Source organism: Carcharhinus amblyrhynchos, chromosome 22 (genome assembly GCF_965287045.1).
Source record: "Carcharhinus amblyrhynchos chromosome 22, sCarAmb.v2.hapA, whole genome shotgun sequence".
Lineage (NCBI taxonomy): Eukaryota > Metazoa > Chordata > Chondrichthyes > Carcharhiniformes > Carcharhinidae > Carcharhinus > Carcharhinus amblyrhynchos.
Genome location: NC_137345.1, coordinates 16,641,978 through 16,662,977, shown reverse-complemented (window position 1 = coordinate 16,662,977; position 21,000 = coordinate 16,641,978). Strand labels below are relative to the sequence as shown.

Sequence of the window (21,000 nt, the reverse complement as noted above, 5' to 3'; positions counted from 1 at the left end):
TGAGAAGGCACAACAGGGATCGCACAGCGGGAAAGTGTACGGTGATCGAAGACAAAAGTGGGGGTGTGGGGAGAAACCAACAAGCCTTGAAAGGGAGATTACACAGAGGGAGTGGTCTGTGCGATGACGGTATCCTGGGTGGGGGGAGGGAGGCGAACCAACCACACTGTAACTGAGAGAGCGGTCAGGGGAATGTGGCATGGTGGAAGGGCGAGGGTCCCTCTGTGGTGGGTGCAGGTCTCGTCTGGGTTGTTGGAGTGGACAAGACCAGTGGGTGGCATGGCGGCACAGTGGTTAGCACTGCTGCCTCACAACGCCAGGGAGGATTCAACTCCTACCTCGAGTCATTGTTGGTGTGGAGTTTGCACATTCTCCCCATGTCTGCTTGGGTTTCCTCCAGGTGCTCCAGTTTCCTCCCACATTCCAAAGGTGAGGGTCATGGGCTGGATGGACCAGTGCTTTGCAAATGAAGAATCCCTGTGCTCCAATCCTCAGGAAAACCTTCCAGGGAAGGTCATGCCTCAAATGCTGAACAGTAGCTAGGAAGCTCAAGTTAACTCTATACTCACACAACCACAAGCTCAATCACAGAGAAACTGCTCCTGCTCCTGGGGGGGGGGGGGGCGTGGCTTTTATCCAGCCCTTGGATGAGGAAATGCAAAATATGTGATGGGTGCCCACCCATTTTCCCCATGCAATGAGCTACAAATCGCACAGGCAGTGTAAAATCAGTCTCAATTTGATTTTGTGGTCTTGACTGGCCCTTTATCTGTTGGTGGGTCTGCATCTGATGCACGCACATCTGATGACACACGTCTGCCAACCACAAACTAGCGTGCATTCGCAATGTGCTCGGGAAATGCACCCCATGTCTTCTTGTGAAATTCTGCGCACTTCCAGGTCAGACATGCACCTGGTCCAGGCACGTAAAATCCTGGCCAAGGTTTTGATGGAATAGACACTTCTGGGAAAGAGTAAAATTAGATGCCTTCAACATAAGATAATCACCAAAAAAAAATACAAAATTCAGAAGAAATTTCTTCGCCAAGAGAGTGGTGAAAAGGTGGAACCCACTATCAGAGGAATGTTTGATGTGAATTGCTGGTTGAGATGCAATGAAGGGTAGATTAGACAAGCATGAGTATGAAGAGAATGGAGGGTCATGTCAGTAGAAATAGATAAGACAGGGAGACAGTGTAATGGAGCATTAATGCTCAAATGGATCTTTCTGTACTGTACGTTCTATGTAATTCTCTGCATGTTCTCTGGGTTGTTCACTATTATCCAGTCAACTGGACAGATGTTCTGCTCACATAGCTTTTTTCCTTAATATTTGTAATCTGTCAGCCAAACCGAGCACTATGAAATTCTATGGATCATCATAAGAGGCAGAATTCCATACCACATCCTGTCACCTCACGTCCAGCACAATGTTTGGTCCACCACCTCATTCAAACAAGGAGATTGAATCTGGTTCAATGGAGTGTGTGGAAACTCCAGACTGACCTTAGAATGAACCACCAACCTTATTAAGCTATAACGCAAGAGATACCAGTATCACCAAAAGGTGAACGATATAAAGAGAGCTCTGTGACTGCAAGGTCACTGCAACAGTGCAAATCCCTTTACCAGATCCAGTGGAGAATGGCGGTGGCCAATCAAGCTTCAAATGTGCAAAGGAGGCTCCCTGAATAGTCCATCCCCAATCATGCAAGTGTAAAAAAGAAGGCCACTCTGTTTACAAATGCTTTCGTCAAAAGTGGAAACTGATAATCATATGCAGTGACTTTGAGGTCCCACCTCAATTGGTACCAACATCCAAATAATTTGGTTCACATCTCATGATAGCCAGACATGGCCACAACAAAGGCTATGGGCCCATTAATAATCCCTGGCTTCAGTCCCAATGATCGGGCATCAGAGTTTGTTGCTCCCTTAAACGTAGAATACCTACAGTGCAAAATAGAGGCCATTCAGCCCATCTGCACTGACTTACCGACCCAGGCCCTCTCTTCTGCCGCATGCATTTACCATGGCTAATCCATCTCACTTGTGCATTTTTGGACACTAAGGGGCAACTTAGCATGACCAATCCAGCTAACTTGAACACTTCTGGACTACGGGAGGAAACCCACGCAGAACATAGGGAGAACTCCACACAGACAGTTACCTGAGGCTAGAACCGAAGCTAGGACCCTGGTGCTGGGAGGCAGCAGTGCTAACCACTGTGCTGTCCAGTTATACTGGAACAAGAGGACAGCAACGTGGCAGATTGGCCAGGTATGCCCTAACAACAAAAAACTAAATAAATCTAATAAAAACAGACAACTGTAACACAGGCAATTGGCAACTGTTGAGGCTCTTGCCAGTCATTGTTCAAGATGATAGAATGAGTAGTTGCATCAAGGAACGCCCATTCACCAGCAACTTGCTCATCAATCTCCCTTCAGTTTGTGGCAGAATTACAGGCTCCCAATCTCATCACAGCTTTGATTGAGACATGAACCCGAGGAAAGGTCAAGGAAGCAAAGTGCCAGAGGAAAAGCAGCATTTGACAGTGTATATTTTCAAAGGATCTGGGTAAATTTGAGGTCAAGAAAACATCATCAATATGTAGAATCATCTGAAATGTTGAAAGTTGGTTGCATTACGACTTGTCTGATGTCAAACATTCCAAGCCCAGAACATTTTTATTGCGGATCTGAAGTTTGTCTAAGCCAGCTAGATCAACAGCAAGATTATATGATCACACCTCTGCACTGCTACTCTATGTGTGACTCCTCAATGATCTAAACAAACTCACATCAAAATCTGGAATTGTCACTATTATGCTTGACGATTGCAGTCACAATGAAAACTCAAAATGTCTGCCATCATCCAAGGCAGAACAATCCACTTCACAGAACCACTGAAACTCACAATAGAAAAGAAAACCATTTGACAAGTCATACCTGTGCTGCCTTTTCAAAGGAGCATTCTTGCTGAGATCTATATCCCTGCTTTTTTGCCCAGAATCCTCTCAGTTCCTCATCCCCAATTAAGTGTCCAACTCCCTTTTTAAATTATTCATGAAATCAACTTCCACCACTGTCACAGACTCAGTAGACATCGCCGTCAGCTGTTGCAACAGCCATTCCCTCCACTAGTTTATCTGTGGCATGTATTACCCATGCAGCAATTTTCCAGGTTTCCTTCTGTAGCATCTCCTAATCCCTATAGCCTCTTCCATTCAGAAGTCCAAGCACTGCAAAATCATAGAAACATCATTTAGACCTGGACTTATATGACATTCCTTCATTACTGTTATATATTTCAGTGGTTGCATGATTGCTTTAAGAGCTGATCACATGATTTGATGGTGATGTCATTGGGGTGTTACATTTCACAGGTTCCGGTTTAGTTTCATTTTCTACTTTGTACAGGCAACATCTCCTTCAATAAATTGGTGTTGTTGTTATTTTGAATCTACATGTGCAAACCACATCTTTTCCTTTTGTGTAAAACCCACAACCTGAATAGCATTCACAGAATCCCTACAGTGCAGAAAGAGGCCATTTGTCCCATTGAGCCTGCAACAACAACAACAATAGCACCCAGGCCCTATCACGCAACCCATGCATTTGCCCTACTAATCCCCCTGACACTAAGGGACAATTTAGCATGGCCAATGAACCTAACCCACACATCTTTGGAGTGTGGGAGGAAGCCAGAGCACCGGAAGGAAACCCAGACAGACATGGGGAAAACATGAAAACTCCACACATTTAGACAATCACCTGAGGCTGGAAACGAACCCGGGTCCCTGGCTCTGAGAGACAGCATTGCTAACCACTGTGCCACCATGCCATCCATTACAGGTTCATGAAGAAGGCCCACTAACAGGGTGGCTGGAGAAGGACAATATATATATAATCTTGCTAGTATTGCTCACACTTCTGAGAACAAGTGGGAAAAGTGTCAAACGCCAAGGTGGTTCAGATTGCCTGTTGCTTTGATTTTCCTTATATCTGCCAGGGTGGCACAGTAGTTAGCGCCACTGCCTCACTGCCAGGGACCTGGGTTCAATTCCCGGCTTAGGTCACTGTCTGTGTGGAGTCTGCACGTTCTCCCAGTGTCTGTGTGGGTTTCCTCCAGGTACTCCGGTTTCCTCAAACAGTCTGAAAGATGTGCTGGTTAGGTGTATTGGTCGTGCTAAATTTTCCCTCAAGAGTACCCGAACAGGCACTGGAGTGTGGCAGTTAGGGGATTTTCGCAATGACTTCATTGCAGTAAGTCTACCTGTGACAATGATAAATAAACATAACTTTATAACACCTCCCCCAGCGCCACCCATCGGATTTAAAACTCATGGGAGGTAACTTTCACCTTTAATGGGTGAGCAGTGGAATGAACAGCCTGGCCATTCCTGAACATGGCTGAAGTTCATTCCCATTGATGTAAATGGAATGAAAATGGAGGCCCAGCACTTTATTAAATGACTTCCCTTGGTAGATGAACGTGTATTTGTGTTAAAGCCCTCTGCGGTGCAGTATAGCAACATATCCAATCAGTTTTATTCTTGTGACAACTTAATATTGTAACAGAGGTTAAACAGTTCCTGCCTTTAATTTCAGACCCCGTGTTAATTTAAATTCACGTCCAATTAACTTCACACTTGTGGCTAGGGATTAAGGCAAAGTGCAATTACTGATTCCTTACCTTGTCTATCTGGATTCCCAATGCATCCTCATTTAGGTTCCTTTGCTCATTAAGAAAGAAGTGCTTGGTTTTCTCCCAGTTAATGGAGATGCTTTGAAGATAGTGGTCCGCCAATGTTACCCAGACCTACAACAGGATATGAAATGAACAGGATTTTAAGGTCACAGACACTTATTGAGCACTTCAGCTCCTTGGTGCTAAACAAAAGGGAAAAATGCTGAACATTTTGTTTTCAAGCAAACTTAGACTTGATTCAGCGTAAGGCACATCAATCAGATTGAACTCACACGGGAACTGTGCTCGAGGCTGTTAAACTGTACACATGCAGGCAGCAGAGGAATGGAATCATTAAGTGTTTCAGCTGCACTTTTTCATAGTCCAGAGTTGATGGATTTATTTCCTTCATTTGACATCGAGTGGAGAGGCAGGTAACCTGCTCACCTTATTATACCCAGCGGTAAATGGCAATCTAATGCCTAACTGGAGTCCAGGACAGCAACACAAGGGGCTGAATTTAATGGTCTATATACTGGGCACCTGTTGGCTACCCCACCATGGTTATTTCCAGGTGATCCAAGGGATTCAATTTCTATCAGGCAGTTTATTTGCCCGCGGCAAGGCTTCTGGGGCTTTCCAAATAAGGATCCAGCCTTCTAGAGGGCTGGCAGCTTTCTGTCCCAGTGCCAGGAGAAGCGACTGGAGCTCAGGAGGGGGGTAGGCTTGCCAGAGCCTGAGACTGGCAATGGGGCTAGCGTGAATAGTTAGAACAGAGGGGCAGTAAAAAGGGCCCTTATCCAGGTGGTTCTACCGACTGATGAGGTCCTTGATGGGACACAGAGTGCCTGATTAGTTGATGAGGTCCTTAATTGGCCATTTAAGGGCCACAATTGAGCTAAGGGAAGACTGACCTTGTCTTCCTTGAGGAAGATGACTGGCACTTCATCCTGATTCTTCCCAACTGATTAAATGGCGACTCTCTCGTCTATTCCTCATGGAAAACAGACAACCCCGAGATATGGAATTCTACAAGTGACAACCAATGGATTTCCATGCTACATCAAGAAACTTGGTGGAGGAGCAAAGAGGGCAGTGACCCATTGTGAAACACATTCAACTAAGGCAAACATCACTCAAATGACAGCTAGCTGGTGGTCTCAACCATTTTACCATCTAGCTTTCAAACATAACACCAGCTCATTCACTACTGAGTGTTCAATACATAGAGAATATCAGAAACACTGGATATAACTATCAAACGATTCAGATAGTCTCAAATTACAGAAACAATCTGTGTGTCAAATGAACTTTGAGATTGGAAATCACTCCATTGTCTCTGTCACCTCATAGGAAAATAATTCTCTATTCATAAGCTGGTTTCATTTTTAATTCCTGTGATGTAGGCGTTATTGGCAAATAAAAAGCCAGCATTTGTTGCCTATCCCCGGTTGCCCTCAGACTGACTAGCTTGCTAGGCCATTTAAGAGTTAACCACATGCTGTGAGTTTGGAATCACTTTTATGCCAGATCAGGTAAGGACAGCCAATTTCCCTCTCCAAAGGACTGTGAACCAGGTTGGTGATAGTTTCATGGCCATCATTGCTGAGATTAGCTTTCAATCTCAGATTTATTAATCAAATTTAAATTCTATCCGCTACCATTGTGTGATTTGAACCCACGACTCAGAGAATTAGTCTGTGCCTTTGGACTACTTACCCATTATTAGCTACAGTCTTGTACGTACTGTTGGGCTGTTTGTGGCTTCTGCTGCAGAAACCAACAGTTCATGGGACCCCTTCAGTGCAGAAGGAGGCCATTCAGTCCACCAAGCCCTCACTGGCAACCATCCCCCCCACATCCCCAGGTCCTAACCCCATATATTTACCCTGCTAATCCCCTTGGCACTAAGGGTCAATTTAGTATGGCCAACCTAACCCACACATCTTTGGAGTTGGCATACTCCATCTGATGAGTGTAGATGCTAGCACTGCAGCAGTATGACTGATACGCTTAACACAACATTATTCTCAGGGCACAGTTTGTACTGATTATTGCAGAATTCTGTGGGAGCATATTTTAATAAATGATCGTATATCTTTCCCACTGCTTTGATTTGGTTGGTGTAAAAGCTCAATCAGGAAACAGATCCATGTTTAAATACACAATGTTTCTTGGTCCTGGTTAATAACATGTAAATTAAATCCACTGCATACACAAATACATCACAAGAATATGTGGTATTACAATTCCAGAAGAAATCCCCTTTCGTTGCAATTATTAATGCAGGATTTCTAAGCTAATCTATCTCAATGTTAATATGCTGCTAGATTGCAGTCCCTGGGGCAACTGAACTATCTAGTCATTTTCAGTAATATTCATCTTCATCAGTTTGTTCAGTATTAGATTTCATGCCTTCATTTATAATAACAATCTTCGTCATAAATAATCACAGACTATCTTTTAATTCATCTACCTTTAACCCATTCAGATAATTGGTGATCTTTCTGTATCACTGGTGCCCAGATATATCGGCTTATCAAAGGAGACAAGTATATCGCTTTCAAACTATCTGCTTAAAAGTCTGTGCATGTTTAAATAGACAAGTCAGTGCTGCATAAGCGATAGAACATTTTTGAACATCTTTAAGGAACATGAAGGGAATTGATAAGATAGAAGCAGGGAGGTTGTTTCCACTGGCAGGTGAAACTAGAACTAGGGGGCATGACCTCAAAATAAGGGGCAGCGGATGTAGGACTGAGTTGAGGAGGAGCTTCTTCACCCAATGGGTTGTGAATCTGTGGAATTCCCTTCCCAATGGGGCAGTTGAATGTTTTTAAGGCAAGGATAGATAATTTTTGAACAGTAGAGGAATTAACGGTTATGGTGAGCGGGTGGGAGAGGGGTGGGGATAAATGGAGCTGATTCCACGAAAAGATCAGCCATGTTCTTATTGGATGGCAGAGCAAGCTCAAGGGACCAAATGGCCTACTCCTGCTCCTAGTTCTGATGTTCTAGTAACAGTAAGAACGAACCACATTTAAGAATGAGATCTGATGTCCATACGGGTGTAGCACCCACCAGCTAATAATAAAGGTGTGACAAATGTGACACGTCTGTAGGTTCCTATCCGCCTGACCAAAGGAAATTATTAAACTCCTACTGGAACCTAAAGGACAGCTCACACTGAAGCCTATTGTATGGGGCATCCACCTAGTTGAAAATAGAAGTGAGATAAATGATGAAGCGTTGTGAAGCTTTGGGTTTAAAGTCCAACAGACTGCAAAAGGAGGCATCTTGAAAGAGAGAAAGCGATACAGATTTCCCCTATACGAAAGGAGTGAAATGGAGTACGAGATTAATCCTGATTTCAATAGAATGAGAATACAGGGGAGAGGATGACAAGGGACATCCAAATTTGAATTGAGGAAGAACATGGCAGAGGGGTACAGGGAGATACTGACCAGAACACTACTGCATTATTATAAATTAATTACAGGTCAGAAACAGGCCATTCAGTCATGTTGATGTTTATGCTCCACACAAACCGCCTCCCACCCCGCTTCATCCAATCCCAAAAACACATCCCAAGGCCACATTTGGAATATTGCGTGCAGTTCCGGTCACCACACTACCAGAAAGGTGTGGATGCTATGGAGAGGCTGCTAAGAAGGTTAACCAGGATGCTGCCTGGTCTGGAGGGTTTTAGGTATAAGAACAGATCGGATAAACTCGGAGTGTTTTCACTGGAAAGACGGAAGCTGAAGGAAAACCTGATAGATGTCTACCAAATTATGAGAGGCAGAAGCAGGGTGGATAGAGGCTTTTTCCCAGGGTGGAAAAGTCAACTACAGGAGGGCACAGGTTCAAGGTGAGAGGGAGTAAGTCTAGGGTAGAGTTTTTCCACACAGAGGGTGGTGGGTCCCTGGAAGGCACTGCCAGTGGAGGTGGTAGGTGTAGGAATGTTAGTAACGTTCAAGGCATATCTTGATAGACACATGAATGGGAGGTGGATTGAAACCACATATGGACAATAAGTAGTGGGACTAAATAAGGATGGGGAATCGCACAGGCTTGGTGGGCCAAAGAGCTTATTCCTGTGCTGTGTTGTTTTTTGTTCTTTATCTTTCCCTCTTAGAGAATTTAGAAACTCTACAAATTGGTACCTGAGGTTGTCAAAATTACTCTTTTCAATTTAGAAACTCTACAAATTGGTACCTGAGGTTGTCAAAATTACTCTTTTCAATTTATCTAGCTTTCCTTTGAAAGTATCAATGTTATTCCCCTCACCCACTTCCTCTGGTAGCAAACAATGGTCTTGATACAATACAGAGGGACAAAACAGGTTGTGATGAAAAGAGAAAAAAAGCATGACTTTGAGATGAAAGTTAATTTACTTGTGTCACATGTATAATAGAATCATAGAATTATGGTGCAGACAGAGGCCATTTGGCCACCGAGTCTGCACCAACAATAACTTCACAGGCTCCATCTCCATAACCCCACATATTTACCCTTCTAATCCCCCTGACACTAAGGGGCAATTTATCATGGCCAATCAACCTAACCCACACATCTTTGGACTGTGGGAGGAAACTGGAGCACCCAGAGGAAACCTACGCAGACACAAGGAGAATGTGCAAACTCCACAGTCACCCAACCAAGGCTAGAATTGAACCTGGGGTCCCTAAAAAAGCACTGTGAGGCACCACTGTGCCCCAAAAATAGGCTTACATTAATACTGCAATGAAGTTAATGTGAAAAATCCCCTAGTTGCCACACTCCAGCACCTGTTCGGGTACATGGAGGGTGAATTTATCATTAGTATAGTGAGAATGACACGAGTAGAAATACTCTGTAACAGGTTAATGTTCCAATCATTGAATTTTATATATTTCAAGACTGCTAACCATTTCCAGCTGTTGAAACAATAATCTTAAATATTGACGATAATACAAGAATTTTTATTTTTAAGTTCATAATTGCATTTCTCAAATGCCAACAGAATAACTTGTAATGCCTTTAATGTGATAAAATATCCCAAGCACTTTGCTGGAATATTGTCAAACAAAACAACATTAGGACAGGTCCGAGCAAAAGTTTGGTCAAGCAGACAGGTATTAAGGAGTTTCTTACAAGGACGGGGGAGAAGGTGCGTGATTGAGAGAGCTAGGGTGGAAATTCAATGGTGGTGCAAAAGAAGTCATAATGTGGAGCTGCTGGCGTTGGACTGGGGTAAACACAGTAAGAAGGCTCAACACCAGGTTAAAGTCCAATGAAGGACTTGACTTCACCTGACGAAGGAGCAGCGAGCGCTCCGAAAGCTAGTGGCTTTTGCTACCAAATAAACCTGTTGGACCTGGTGTTGTGAGACTTCTTATGGTGCAATGGAAATCAGGAATGTGCAAGGAGCCAGGATTAGAGGAGCATTGAGATCCTGCACTCATTCTGCTGCAGAATATACATATACGCGGAAGAAAACAGCTTTTCAACTCCTTTACTAGGAACCAACTTGCTGATTTTTCTGTGAAGTAAATTACCATTTAATGGGTTAAATACCAATTTTTTAGATACAGACTAAACTTCCTTTCTACTTTTACTGCCTCTCACAGATATAGTGCTACAATTTGGGATAATCCCTGCTTGGTTATTCAAGACAAGCCTCGAGTGTTGGAAGTGATGATTTTTTAATTAGTTTCAAATCCATCGACATAATTTGCTTAATCCATTGCTTTTCATTGCTGAAGCAGAAATGAATCCCTGTTTGATTTTGACAGGGAATAATTCCATTCAAATATTTTCACTTACAGCTTAATTTCTTTGTCAGTCAGATGTTATTGTGAGAAGGCGAGAGCACTCAGCGAGGCATGGCAGCTCAGGTTGGCTTTGCATGAATTTTAAATCTGCTGTTTTATAATTTTGCAAAAATAAATCTCTCTAGCCCCCATCAGTGGGGCATGAGCTTCCCCTAAGAGTTGAAATGTTTTTTGATCACAAAGCAAAATGAGAGGCAATCCAGTAAATAACCACTGCCTTCAGCACCAAAACTCCAAACTCAACATGGGATTTGCACTGACTGATAAAATGGCAGTGTATTGTGCCATCTCTGAACAAATATGTCATAGAGTCATAGAGGTTTACTGCATGGAAAGAAGCTCTTCGGCCCAACTTGTCCATGCTGCCCTTTCTTTATTAAAACATCCAAGCTAATCCCAACCGTCTGCATTTGACCCATATCCCTCTACACCCATTTTACCTATGTAACTATCTAAATGCTTTTTAAAAGACAAAATTGTACCCGCCTCTACTACTACCTCTGGCAGCTTGTTCCAGACACTCACCACCCTCTGTGTGAAAAAATGCCCCTCTGGACACTTTTGTACCTCTCTCTTCTCACCTTAAACAGATGCCCTCTAGTTTTCGACTCCCCTATCTTTGGGAAAAGGTATTGACTATCTAGCTGATCTGTGCCCCTCATTATTTTATGGACCTCTATAAGTTCACCCCTCAGCCTCATACGCTCCAGAGAAAAAAGTCCCAGTCTATCCAGCAATGGGCTGGATCCAGCCATATGGGCACTGGGGAAAGATTAGGAGGGGGATGCTGATTGGGTAGTGTAATGATGCCACAGAGAGGAAAATCTCATCACCAAGTTACTTTATTTACACCATACATCTGTACACAGCCAGCTCTCCAGTTGCTCCCTGCTGAATGCAGGCTGCGAGTCTGACATACCTGCATTAAATAGGGAGCATGAGGCTCCCTCATTTAACCATCAATTAGGTATCTCTTTTACTAAACAAATAAACTAACTCAAATTAACTTAGGGAGGACTCATCAGGTAGTTCTTTTCATGTACCCAACAAGTAAAACGAACTCAAGTTAACTTAGGGACAAATTAAAAGGGGCAGCTCCCCAAAAGCAGGGAGAACAGCCCAAACAAAAAACAAAGTACAAAGGAAACTTAAAACATCACATCAGAATGTGATTTTCAGGGTTTATAATACACCCCAGCCTCTGCAGTGCCCAACAGGCGCAGAAGGAGGATTCATCAGGTTGTTCATACTCTAGGAAGCCAACCTCATTAGCCTGGCTGAAGTCATCACAGGTAGCTCTTTCAAGGAGCTGGCTCTGACACAACAGGCTGAATGGCCTTCTGCTAATGTAAAATTCTATGCTTATAGCACAAGGTGAATTTTGGCATCACCACCAGTTTCCTATCACATTCATCTGGGAGAGAGGGAGCAAATAAGTGTGATATTAATGACAGCACTTTGCCATTTTCCCTCACCCTTTATAATATCAAATAAGTCTATTTATTAGTGTCACAAGTTGGCTTACATTAACACTGCAACGAAGTTACTGTGAAAATCCCCTAGTCACCACACTCCGGCACCTGATTGGGTACACTGAGGGAGAATTTAGCAAGGCCAATGCAGCTAACCAGCACACATTCCTTAAAGAGGAGAGGTCAGAAAAGTCCATTGTAAAGCACAATCGCAGAAATGTGATGTGTAGTCACCTAGTAAAAAATAAAGCATAAAACAATGGAGCAAATATTTTGGCAGATCAATGAGGTAGCAGCAGGAGTACAGAATTCATCCAAGAATCTGATGGATTCGCTCACTTACCCTTTGCCTCCACCACTTGGGAATTCCTGTTGGTAACCAAACAATAGCTCGACAGGTCTCAAACCACTGAAAGCACAACACAGGCTTGATCAGAATTAGTACCTGGAAATTGTTCCCCTTTGAAATTTAGATCAGAGATTCATTTTGATCATTGGTTGGGCTTACACGTTAGCTATATATACACATTTCAGAGTTTCTATTTCATTCTCAGCCAAAAATGCAGATTGATATTTTTCAGGCTTTGGCTTGCTATTATTATCTTAACTGTTGATACTCTAACACAATTTTGTACAGCAGCCAGACTACATTGCATCAGTCACTCTTGCCCTTTATCCTAATCACTCCCACTTTCTTTCAGGTTTCTCATTTCCAAATGCCAGGCAGCAATTATATTCATACTCCAACAGCTTATTTTTAAAAAGCATTCTTTTCTTCGGTAAATTGTTTCGTGTTTTGTGAAGTGCTTTTTTTTTTCTTCTGAGCCCTATGTGGTTCTCTCTGCCAGAATTTACTAGTATCTGCCTTTAACAGAGTAAAACATCTCAAGACACTTCTCGGAGGTGGCACATCTGTTCCAAAGACTCCAGGAACATTGGCACAGGCAGGTAAGTATGCAATTGGGAGGAAGTCCCATTCCGTGGGAATGGCCGTGGCCAGTTTACCACCTGTCTCCAGCTGGTGAAATGGGCCATCATGGTGGCCATTAAATTCAGGGCAAAATTTGAAGGAAGTCATACTTTATAGCAGTGTAGCACCATTTACATCTTAAGGGAGGTTGAAAGAATTCACAGTTAATGAACTCCGCTTTACTGATATTTTGTAGGCAGGGGTGTCAAGCAATGACAATGAGATAAATCTAAATTCTTTTGGTAGTGGAAGTTGAAGGGATGAGATCTCCCCAGTTCAGCTAGATTAAAGTCAAATAGTTGAATGGGAGCTACTAATCCACCTCAACAGGCAGACAGGATCTTAGAATCTCGACAGTGCAGGAGGAGGCCATTTGGCCCATCAAACCTGCACCATTAACAATCCCACCCAGGCCCTATCCCGTTACTCCACATACTTACCCTGCTAATCCCCCAACATGAAGGTGCAATTTTAGCATGGCCAATCAACCTAACCTGTACATCTTTGGACTATGGGAGGAAACTGGAACAACTGGTGGCAGCCCACACAACACAGGGAGAAGGTGCAAACTACACACAGACAGTCACCCAATGCTGGAATTTAACCCAGGTTCCTGACGCTATGAGCCAGCAATGCTAACCACCGCGCTGCCCTTCCCCCTTAATATCTCATTCCAAAAAACAGCATCTATTCAATACCAGAAGGAAACATAGTTAGAGCATAGCCAGCAAGTCAGAAGTGGAACTTGAGGCTACAATCTTCTGATTCAGATACGCCACTGAGCCAAGCTGGTATGTTCATCTGTTTATGCTGCAGTGTGCACCCATCTGTGAAATGTTATGGGCAGCAATGACATTGCTCTTCAATTAGAAGAGCAGAGTTCATTTGGCATCCTGAAGGCGCAAAGGCAATTTTGCTAGTCTCAGCTTGATCATGATAGCTAAGGGAAATCCATCCAGAAAGAGATCCTGACTAATTAAGAGGGTCAACGGTTGCCCTGACAAAAGCACAAGGTCAGCAAATTAGTAGACAAATCTATAGCTACAACAGTCTATAGTCTTGATAGAAAAGGATTGTGTGTGGATGCAGAAGAGAAAACAGGTCTCAAATGCAACTAAAGGGATTTCGTCTGACCACTTGCCCAAGCCAAACATAATTTGTAACTTGTGCAATATAGTGTTGGAATGAAGACCTTTGATCAGAAAGAGTGACAGATGGGCACATGCACTTGTTTTCTGACTTTGCTTGTTCCTGCTGCAATGCTTTCCAGTGTTTGAATTATTTCAGGATGATGCTAAAAGGCAAAGTGAAGTAGGAAGAGGTGTTCTCTGTACAAATTAATTTACAATAAATCTGACTATCAACTTCATTTTTAAACAGTGAAAAAAAAACTAAACTATAATCTTTTAAAATTCATATGTTGGGTTCGAGGTTCCCACTCTCTATTTCACAAGAAACATCCTTTCTTAATATACATCACAGAGCCACTGCGGCTCCATCCGCTGTTCCAGCTTGCTGCTTCTTAAATGATTTCCAGTTTTTGGCCCTATCATTCTGCTCCGAGGTTCATTCTAAGTGTTGATTATTCCACGTTAAAATGCGTCTTCTCATTTCAAGGTTGTCTTTTCCTAGTTTAATCTTGTGTTCGCTTATCTTAATTTAAACTAGCGTTCCTCATTAATCGTCACTGTCATCATGTAGGAAACAGGGCAACCGATTTGTGCACAGCAAGCTCCCACAAACAACAATGTGGCAATGGCTGGATAGTCTGTATTTGTGATGTTAATTGAGGGATAAATATTGACCCAGGTGGCCGAGACCAATTCCCCGGCTCTTAGAATTTTATAGAATGCCTATAGTGCAGAAGGCGGCCATTCGGTCCATAAAGTTTGCACTGAGTCTTCAACAGAGCATCTTACCCAAGGCCTATCCCTGTAACCCCATGCAAGGGGATTAGCGGGGTAAATGCATAGAGTTACGGGATAGTGCCTGGGTGGGATTGTTGTCGGTGCAAGCTCGATGGGCCGAACCTTCTGCACCGTGTGGATTCTATAATTTACACCACTAATCCCTCTAACCTACATATTTTAGGACACCAAACAGCAGCTTAGCATGGTCAATCCACCTAACCTGCACCTCTTTGCTCTTGTTCAAAATTGTGGTATGGGATCTTTTACATCCAACCTAGGAGAGCGCACATGGCCTTGTTTTAACACTACAAGCAAACCAAAGCACTTCCATCAATATTACACTGGAGTACCACTGCATGGTCAAGTTGCTGGAATGGGACTTGAATTCACTATTTCCTGACTCATGTGGGGTAATTTTCCCGTCCCACCTGCCAGGAGAATCATATTGGGCAGGGCGCTGACCATGATCCCAAGTGGGATTTTCCAGTTTTGGGGTGCACTCAGCTGGAAAATCCTGCCCATGAGGTAGGACTGCTATCTGTGGAACCACAGCAACAAATAACTGCAAACAGAAATCACTGGTGTGGTTTGATTTCAAAGAATTCCAAGAACAGTATAGCACAGAAACAGGTCCTCCAAATCTGTGCTGACACAGATGCCTCTCTAGTCTAACATGTTCTTGCCTCTTTGTGGTCCATATCTCTATTTCCTGCCTATTCAAGTCTCTTTCCAGATGCTTCTTGAATATTGTTCCAAAATCTGTTTCCATCATCTCTTCCGGCAGTGCATTCACCTCTGTGTTAAAAACTAGCCCCTTACATCTGTTTTAAACTTTCTCCCTCTCTCTTTCAACCTATGACCTCAAGTAATTGATGTGGATATGCCGGCGTTGGACTGGGGTAAACACAGTAAAAAGTCTGACAACACCAGGTTTAAGTCCAACCAATTTATTTGATAGTAAACTCACAAGCTTTCGGGGTTAGTCCCTTCATCAGGTGAATGGAAAGTTCTGGCCTCAGACAGAGCAGATAAAGCACAGACAGTTTACAGATTACTGATTAGAATGTGAATCCTTACACCTAACCTGCTGTTCAAGTCCTAAAGTGGCCGACAACGTGAGTGGAAGGAGCACTGATCACAGGTTAAGGAGATGTGTCTTGTCTCCAGACAGCACAGTGAGTGAGGTTTTGCAAACCCAGGCAAGCCACGGGGGTTACAGATAGTGCGACATTGTCGGCCACTTTAAGACTTGAACAGCAGGTTAGGTGTCAAGATTCGCATTCTAATCAGTAATCTGTAAACTGTCTGTGCTTTATCTGCTCTGTCTGAGGCCAGAACTCTCCATTCACCTGACGAAGGGACAAACCCCGAAAGCTTGTGAGTTTACTATCAAATAAATCGGTTGGACTTAAACCTGGTGTTGTCAGACTTTTTACTGTGTTTTCCCAAGTAATTGACCCTTCGACCTTAGGAAAAAGACTCTGGGCCTAATTTTACCATTGTGTTGTGTTCATTTTTGGATGCGATAACAAGAAGCGCGATCCGCCTCCCTGTTTGCATTTAAATTGACTCAATGGGCTGCATGCCGAACTTTACTGGCACTTCCCCCCTTACCACTGCGTTTGCCCATCCGACCATTGAAGGCCAGCATACCATACACCTTCTTGACCACCTTGTCCAACCGAGTTGTCACCGATCTGCTAATATTTCTTGGGGTTCTACCACTTGCTGTGTATTTTCCTTCTGCAATAGATCTTCCAAATCACGTCACCTCTTTGTCCGGGTTAAATTCCAGTTGCCATCTTTCGGCTCAGGTCTCCAGCCAATTTATATCCTGCTGTATCCCCTGACAATCTTCCTCACTATCCACGACTTGCTCAATTTTGTGTCATCTTCAAACTTACTAATCAGACCACCTACATTTTTCTCCAAATCATTTATATATATTACAAACGGCAGAGGCCCCAGCACTGATCCTTGTGGAACACCACTCGTCACAGACTTCCAGTTAAAAAAATTTCCTTCCACTGCTACTCTCTGCTTTCTATGCCGAAGCCAGTTTTGCATCCGTCTTACCAGCTCACCTCGAATCCCATATAACTTCACCTTCTATATCAGCCTGTCTGACCAAAGCATTTTAAAGTTTGATCCTTTGTATTTCACTCCTTCGGCTGTGCAGTTCTATCAGCTTCGTTAACTGCTGCTCTGTATTGTTACATGTTAAATGTGGAGACTATTAAGACTCCTTCTTCTCCCAATTCTCTCCTCAGCTATTTCAAAAACAGTTTTTACTACCTAAATGCAATTGCAGTTTAAACTTGTCTGTATTAAATTGTGTTTAACATGTTCTGTAATTAATGGTCTACCTTCTTCAATTCTGCTGTCCTCTCTGGCTTAGTACAGTCTGTTCCTGTAACCAATTTGCAATGAGTTTCAGAATCCAAATCGCTCATGAAAATTGGGAACAGTATTGGTACCAACACTGAGCCCTGGGACAGTGCGCTCAGTATTTGGCTTTACTCTTGATATTAACCCTTTAACCACTCACCGCTGGGCTGCCAAAGCCTTTCCCAAGGGTTACAATTTTCTAAAATGAAATGTCTTACCATGCTATCTAATAAACAAGTGCCTGAAATTATCACAATCGCAATGCTTACATTCTCTAGCACAGAAACAGCCGTTGAGTCCAGTTGGTCTCTGCTGCTTCTTATATGATACACAAGTCAATTTCCACTCTATTTAATTCTCCTCACTCTGTCCCTTTATCTCCTGCATTCTTTTCTCTATTATGTTTACATCAAGCCTCACCTTGAATGTGTTAATGTAGTTACTCCAGGCAATAAATGCAACAGCTATTTACACTGAGTGAAGGGAGAATGAGGAAAGAAATTCTTTCTAAATCCTCGAGTTGATTTGTTGTTAGCTACTGTCTGCTTCTGCCTTATTGTTCTAGGTTCATCCATAAATGGGAAATATTTCTTCATGCCAAGCAAGCCCTTTCATAATTTAACAGAACGTGATCAATTCTGCTAGATATGGGGCGGCACAGTGGCACAGTGGTTAGCACTGCTGCCTCACAGGACCGGGGTTCAATTCCGGCCTCGATGACCCTCTGTCTGGAGTTTCTGCATTCTCCCTGTGTCTGCGTGAGTTTCCTCCGTGTCTTCGGGTTTCCTCCCACAGTCCAAAGATGTATGAGTTAAGAGTGATCAGCCATGCTAAATTGCCCCTCAGTGTCAGGGAGACTGGCTAGGGTAAATACATGGGGTTATGAGGATAGGGTCCAGGTGGGATTGTGGTCAGTGCAGGCACAATTGACCAAATGGCCTCCTTCTGCACTGTAGATTTCTATGGTTCGAGACAGTCTTTCTTCGAGAAGAATGAGGACCAGCGGGGGCCCTATCCTGGTTCTGGGAGGGTGGTGAAAGGGTGTGATAAGTGGTACAGGAGATGAGTCAGACAGTCGGGAGCACTGCCAATGACAAGTGGGCGGGAAATCACGATTAAAAGAAAAAGGAAGACAAGTTAACAGTGTCACTCTGAAAAGCTGCATTATCGGAACAGATGCAATGAAGTCGAGGGAACTGAGAGAATGAAATAGAGGCCTTACAGCAAATGGGGTGTGAAGAATTATAGTCATCATAGCTGTGGGAGTGTGTGGGCTTGTAATGGATAGTCGTGTTTAGTCTAAACCCAGAAATGAAGACAGAAAGGTCAAGGAAGGGCAGTGTTAGAGATGGACCATGTGAAGGTGATAGAGGGGTGAAAAATGGAAGCAGAATTGTTAATTTTTTCCAGGTCCAGTCGAGAGCATGAAGTGGCAGCAAAATAGTTGTTGATGTATCGGTAAAAGAGTTGTGAAAAGGGGAACATGGTACATCCCTCTGACTTAACATTGAGTTCAACAACTTCAGAACATGTACTCTCTCCTCCACCTTCACCCCATTTCCAGATCTTATTGATTTATATATATTTTATTTTCATTTCTTCCATCGTTTCATTTGTCCACCCTTTTCAAAAAAAATCTCACTTTCTATCTTTTTCCCCCCACCACCATCTTCCCTTCCCCACTCACCAGGGTCTGTTCTCACGTTGTCACTCTGCTTACCTCTACTCTGCCATTTATACATTCTGATTTCTTAACAGCCACTATTAGCACCCTTCTCAGCCTTGATCACAACCATTTACCTTCCCTTTGACTTTTTGTCTATGACATCTGACCCCTGCACTGCCCCCACCCCCCCAACAGTATAAACATCATCCTATTTTCCACTGTCTTCAGAGCTGATGAAGGGTCATCCAGACTTGAAACATTGGCTCTATTCTCTCGCCACAGATGCTGTCAAGGCTGCTAAGATTTTCCAGCATTTTCTGTTTCTGTTTCAGATTCTAGCATCTGCACTATTTTACTTTGAACTTCCCTTAACTTCTACCCTCTGTTTTGTAGCCATCCTTCTACTTCCTGGGCCCTGACTCCACATGTTTTGACAGTTGTCTTGTCTTTTATGTGTCACCTTATTCAAGCCTTCCTGAGAGTAAAGCTTTCTGTAGATAATGGTGAATGGCAGATAAATCTGCTGAAAGTCTTATCATCCCACTTGAGGCAGGTCACATTGGGTTGAGTATAATGCCGCATGTGAAGCCAAATGCCAAGGATATTATTTCATAGTCAACACAATTTCTACAAGCCAAGAGGCTGCATCAAACACCAATAGTCTCAAATGTGAAATCAATGCCATTTCATTCAGCTCTATCGAGTCAGTGTCGCCGCAATCAGCGAAACTAGAACCTAACCACAGGGATTAAAATCAACTCCTGCTATAGGAGAGTATCAATAGACCTGATTTATATGAACCTAAATAGTTAAGGCACCCAGCTGCTATCTGAAGATGCTCACGGCAGAGTGTTAGATTTTTGTGTGCTAACTGGCCCTCTAAACCCTGGGCAGGATGTGTACGCCCATCTCCAGCTGGAAGTGTGCCATCCTCCACATTGACACAAGGAAAGAAAATCAGTCATGCATTGCCCGCACCTAAAAACAAACATTAGGCCCTTTGCAAACTGCAAGACTGAGTCCCATTCTGGCAGCACCAGCTTTTTATCACAGTGTAGATTCTTTGCTTGCCTGCACTTCTTCAGCTGTTTATCCACATCAAAGGCATTAAATAAATGCATGCTGCTGTTGGTGCTTTCCGGTTCTCACATCAAACACCCTCACATCAGTTCTGATTACTAACAGTCCCACCATTTCTTTTGCCAATCTGCGCTGCAATGCGAGCAGTTTTTGTGCTGGAGGCCTGCGTGCGCCAGGGCCAACATTGCTGCAATCCATTTACCTTATATAGGCAAGAGATTCTGGTTCTCACACACTGGCCCGAATTCAAATCAAGATCAAAGACTTTTAATTATCTAATCCTAAAATGATCTTGAAGCTTGATCTTGGTCTTTGTGCATCCCCCGAGTCGATTCGAATAATTGTGAACTTGGTGGGTACTTCAAAGGGTTACGGTCTCCACTGTGATTTCTGATAATTTGTTTTATTATTACCAACATCACAGGGAAGTTACTTTGGGTTCTATTAGACTCTGACATATATTAACTTCCTGAAAAGGTTTATCCTTCTCTACTGTGTCACTGTGCCAAATTTGAAAGGATTTCATTATGTCTAAGGCCACAAGAGTGTTGAATACAGTATGTGATGTACTGAGTGAAATACTTTGTAGAGTGGTGTTCTGACAGGATGGAAGGATGCCCTGTTACCTAGGTGGTGAGTTTACAGCCTCACCAACAACCAGACTCCTTTTCATACCTAAGGAGGCAATGTTCTCTCATTGCCCAACTCAAGTGTAGCACGGAGAGGTACTTTAGGCCTGAGGCCTGGCCCATCCTGCTGTCCGAAGAATGAGGAACAGCAGAGCGATCAGAATAGCAAATACAAAGGACAAAAAAAGAATTGATCAGAGTAGACATCAAAGTTAAACAGTTGAATTATCCAGTCATTGATAACTGTTCACATAACACAAAATATCTGCCGATAGTTGCAGTTGAATGTGGGACCAGAAGACAACAAACCTGCTGAAATTCATTTTGATCTGGCAAAGATTCAGTGTTAATCTTCAGTCGTGGGTCAGCACCTATTA

At 43.2% G+C, this 21,000-nt stretch overlaps 1 protein-coding gene across 2 annotated transcripts in view; it reads right to left on the bottom strand.

The window, feature by feature from the left end:
• The window catches only part of LOC145356958 (TBC1 domain family member 30-like), a 90,103-nt gene that overhangs the window by 54,487 nt on the left and 14,616 nt on the right, over positions 1-21,000 (bottom strand). For both annotated transcript variants that reach the window (XM_080209974.1, XM_080209975.1), the window contains exons 2-4: positions 20,933-20,994; positions 12,324-12,389; positions 4,699-4,824 (exon numbers count right to left, since the gene is read on the bottom strand). In XM_080209974.1, coding sequence (XP_080066100.1) covers positions 4,699-4,824; positions 12,324-12,389; positions 20,933-20,994 — 254 coding nt within the window. The remainder of the gene's footprint in view (positions 1-4,698; positions 4,825-12,323; positions 12,390-20,932; positions 20,995-21,000) is intronic.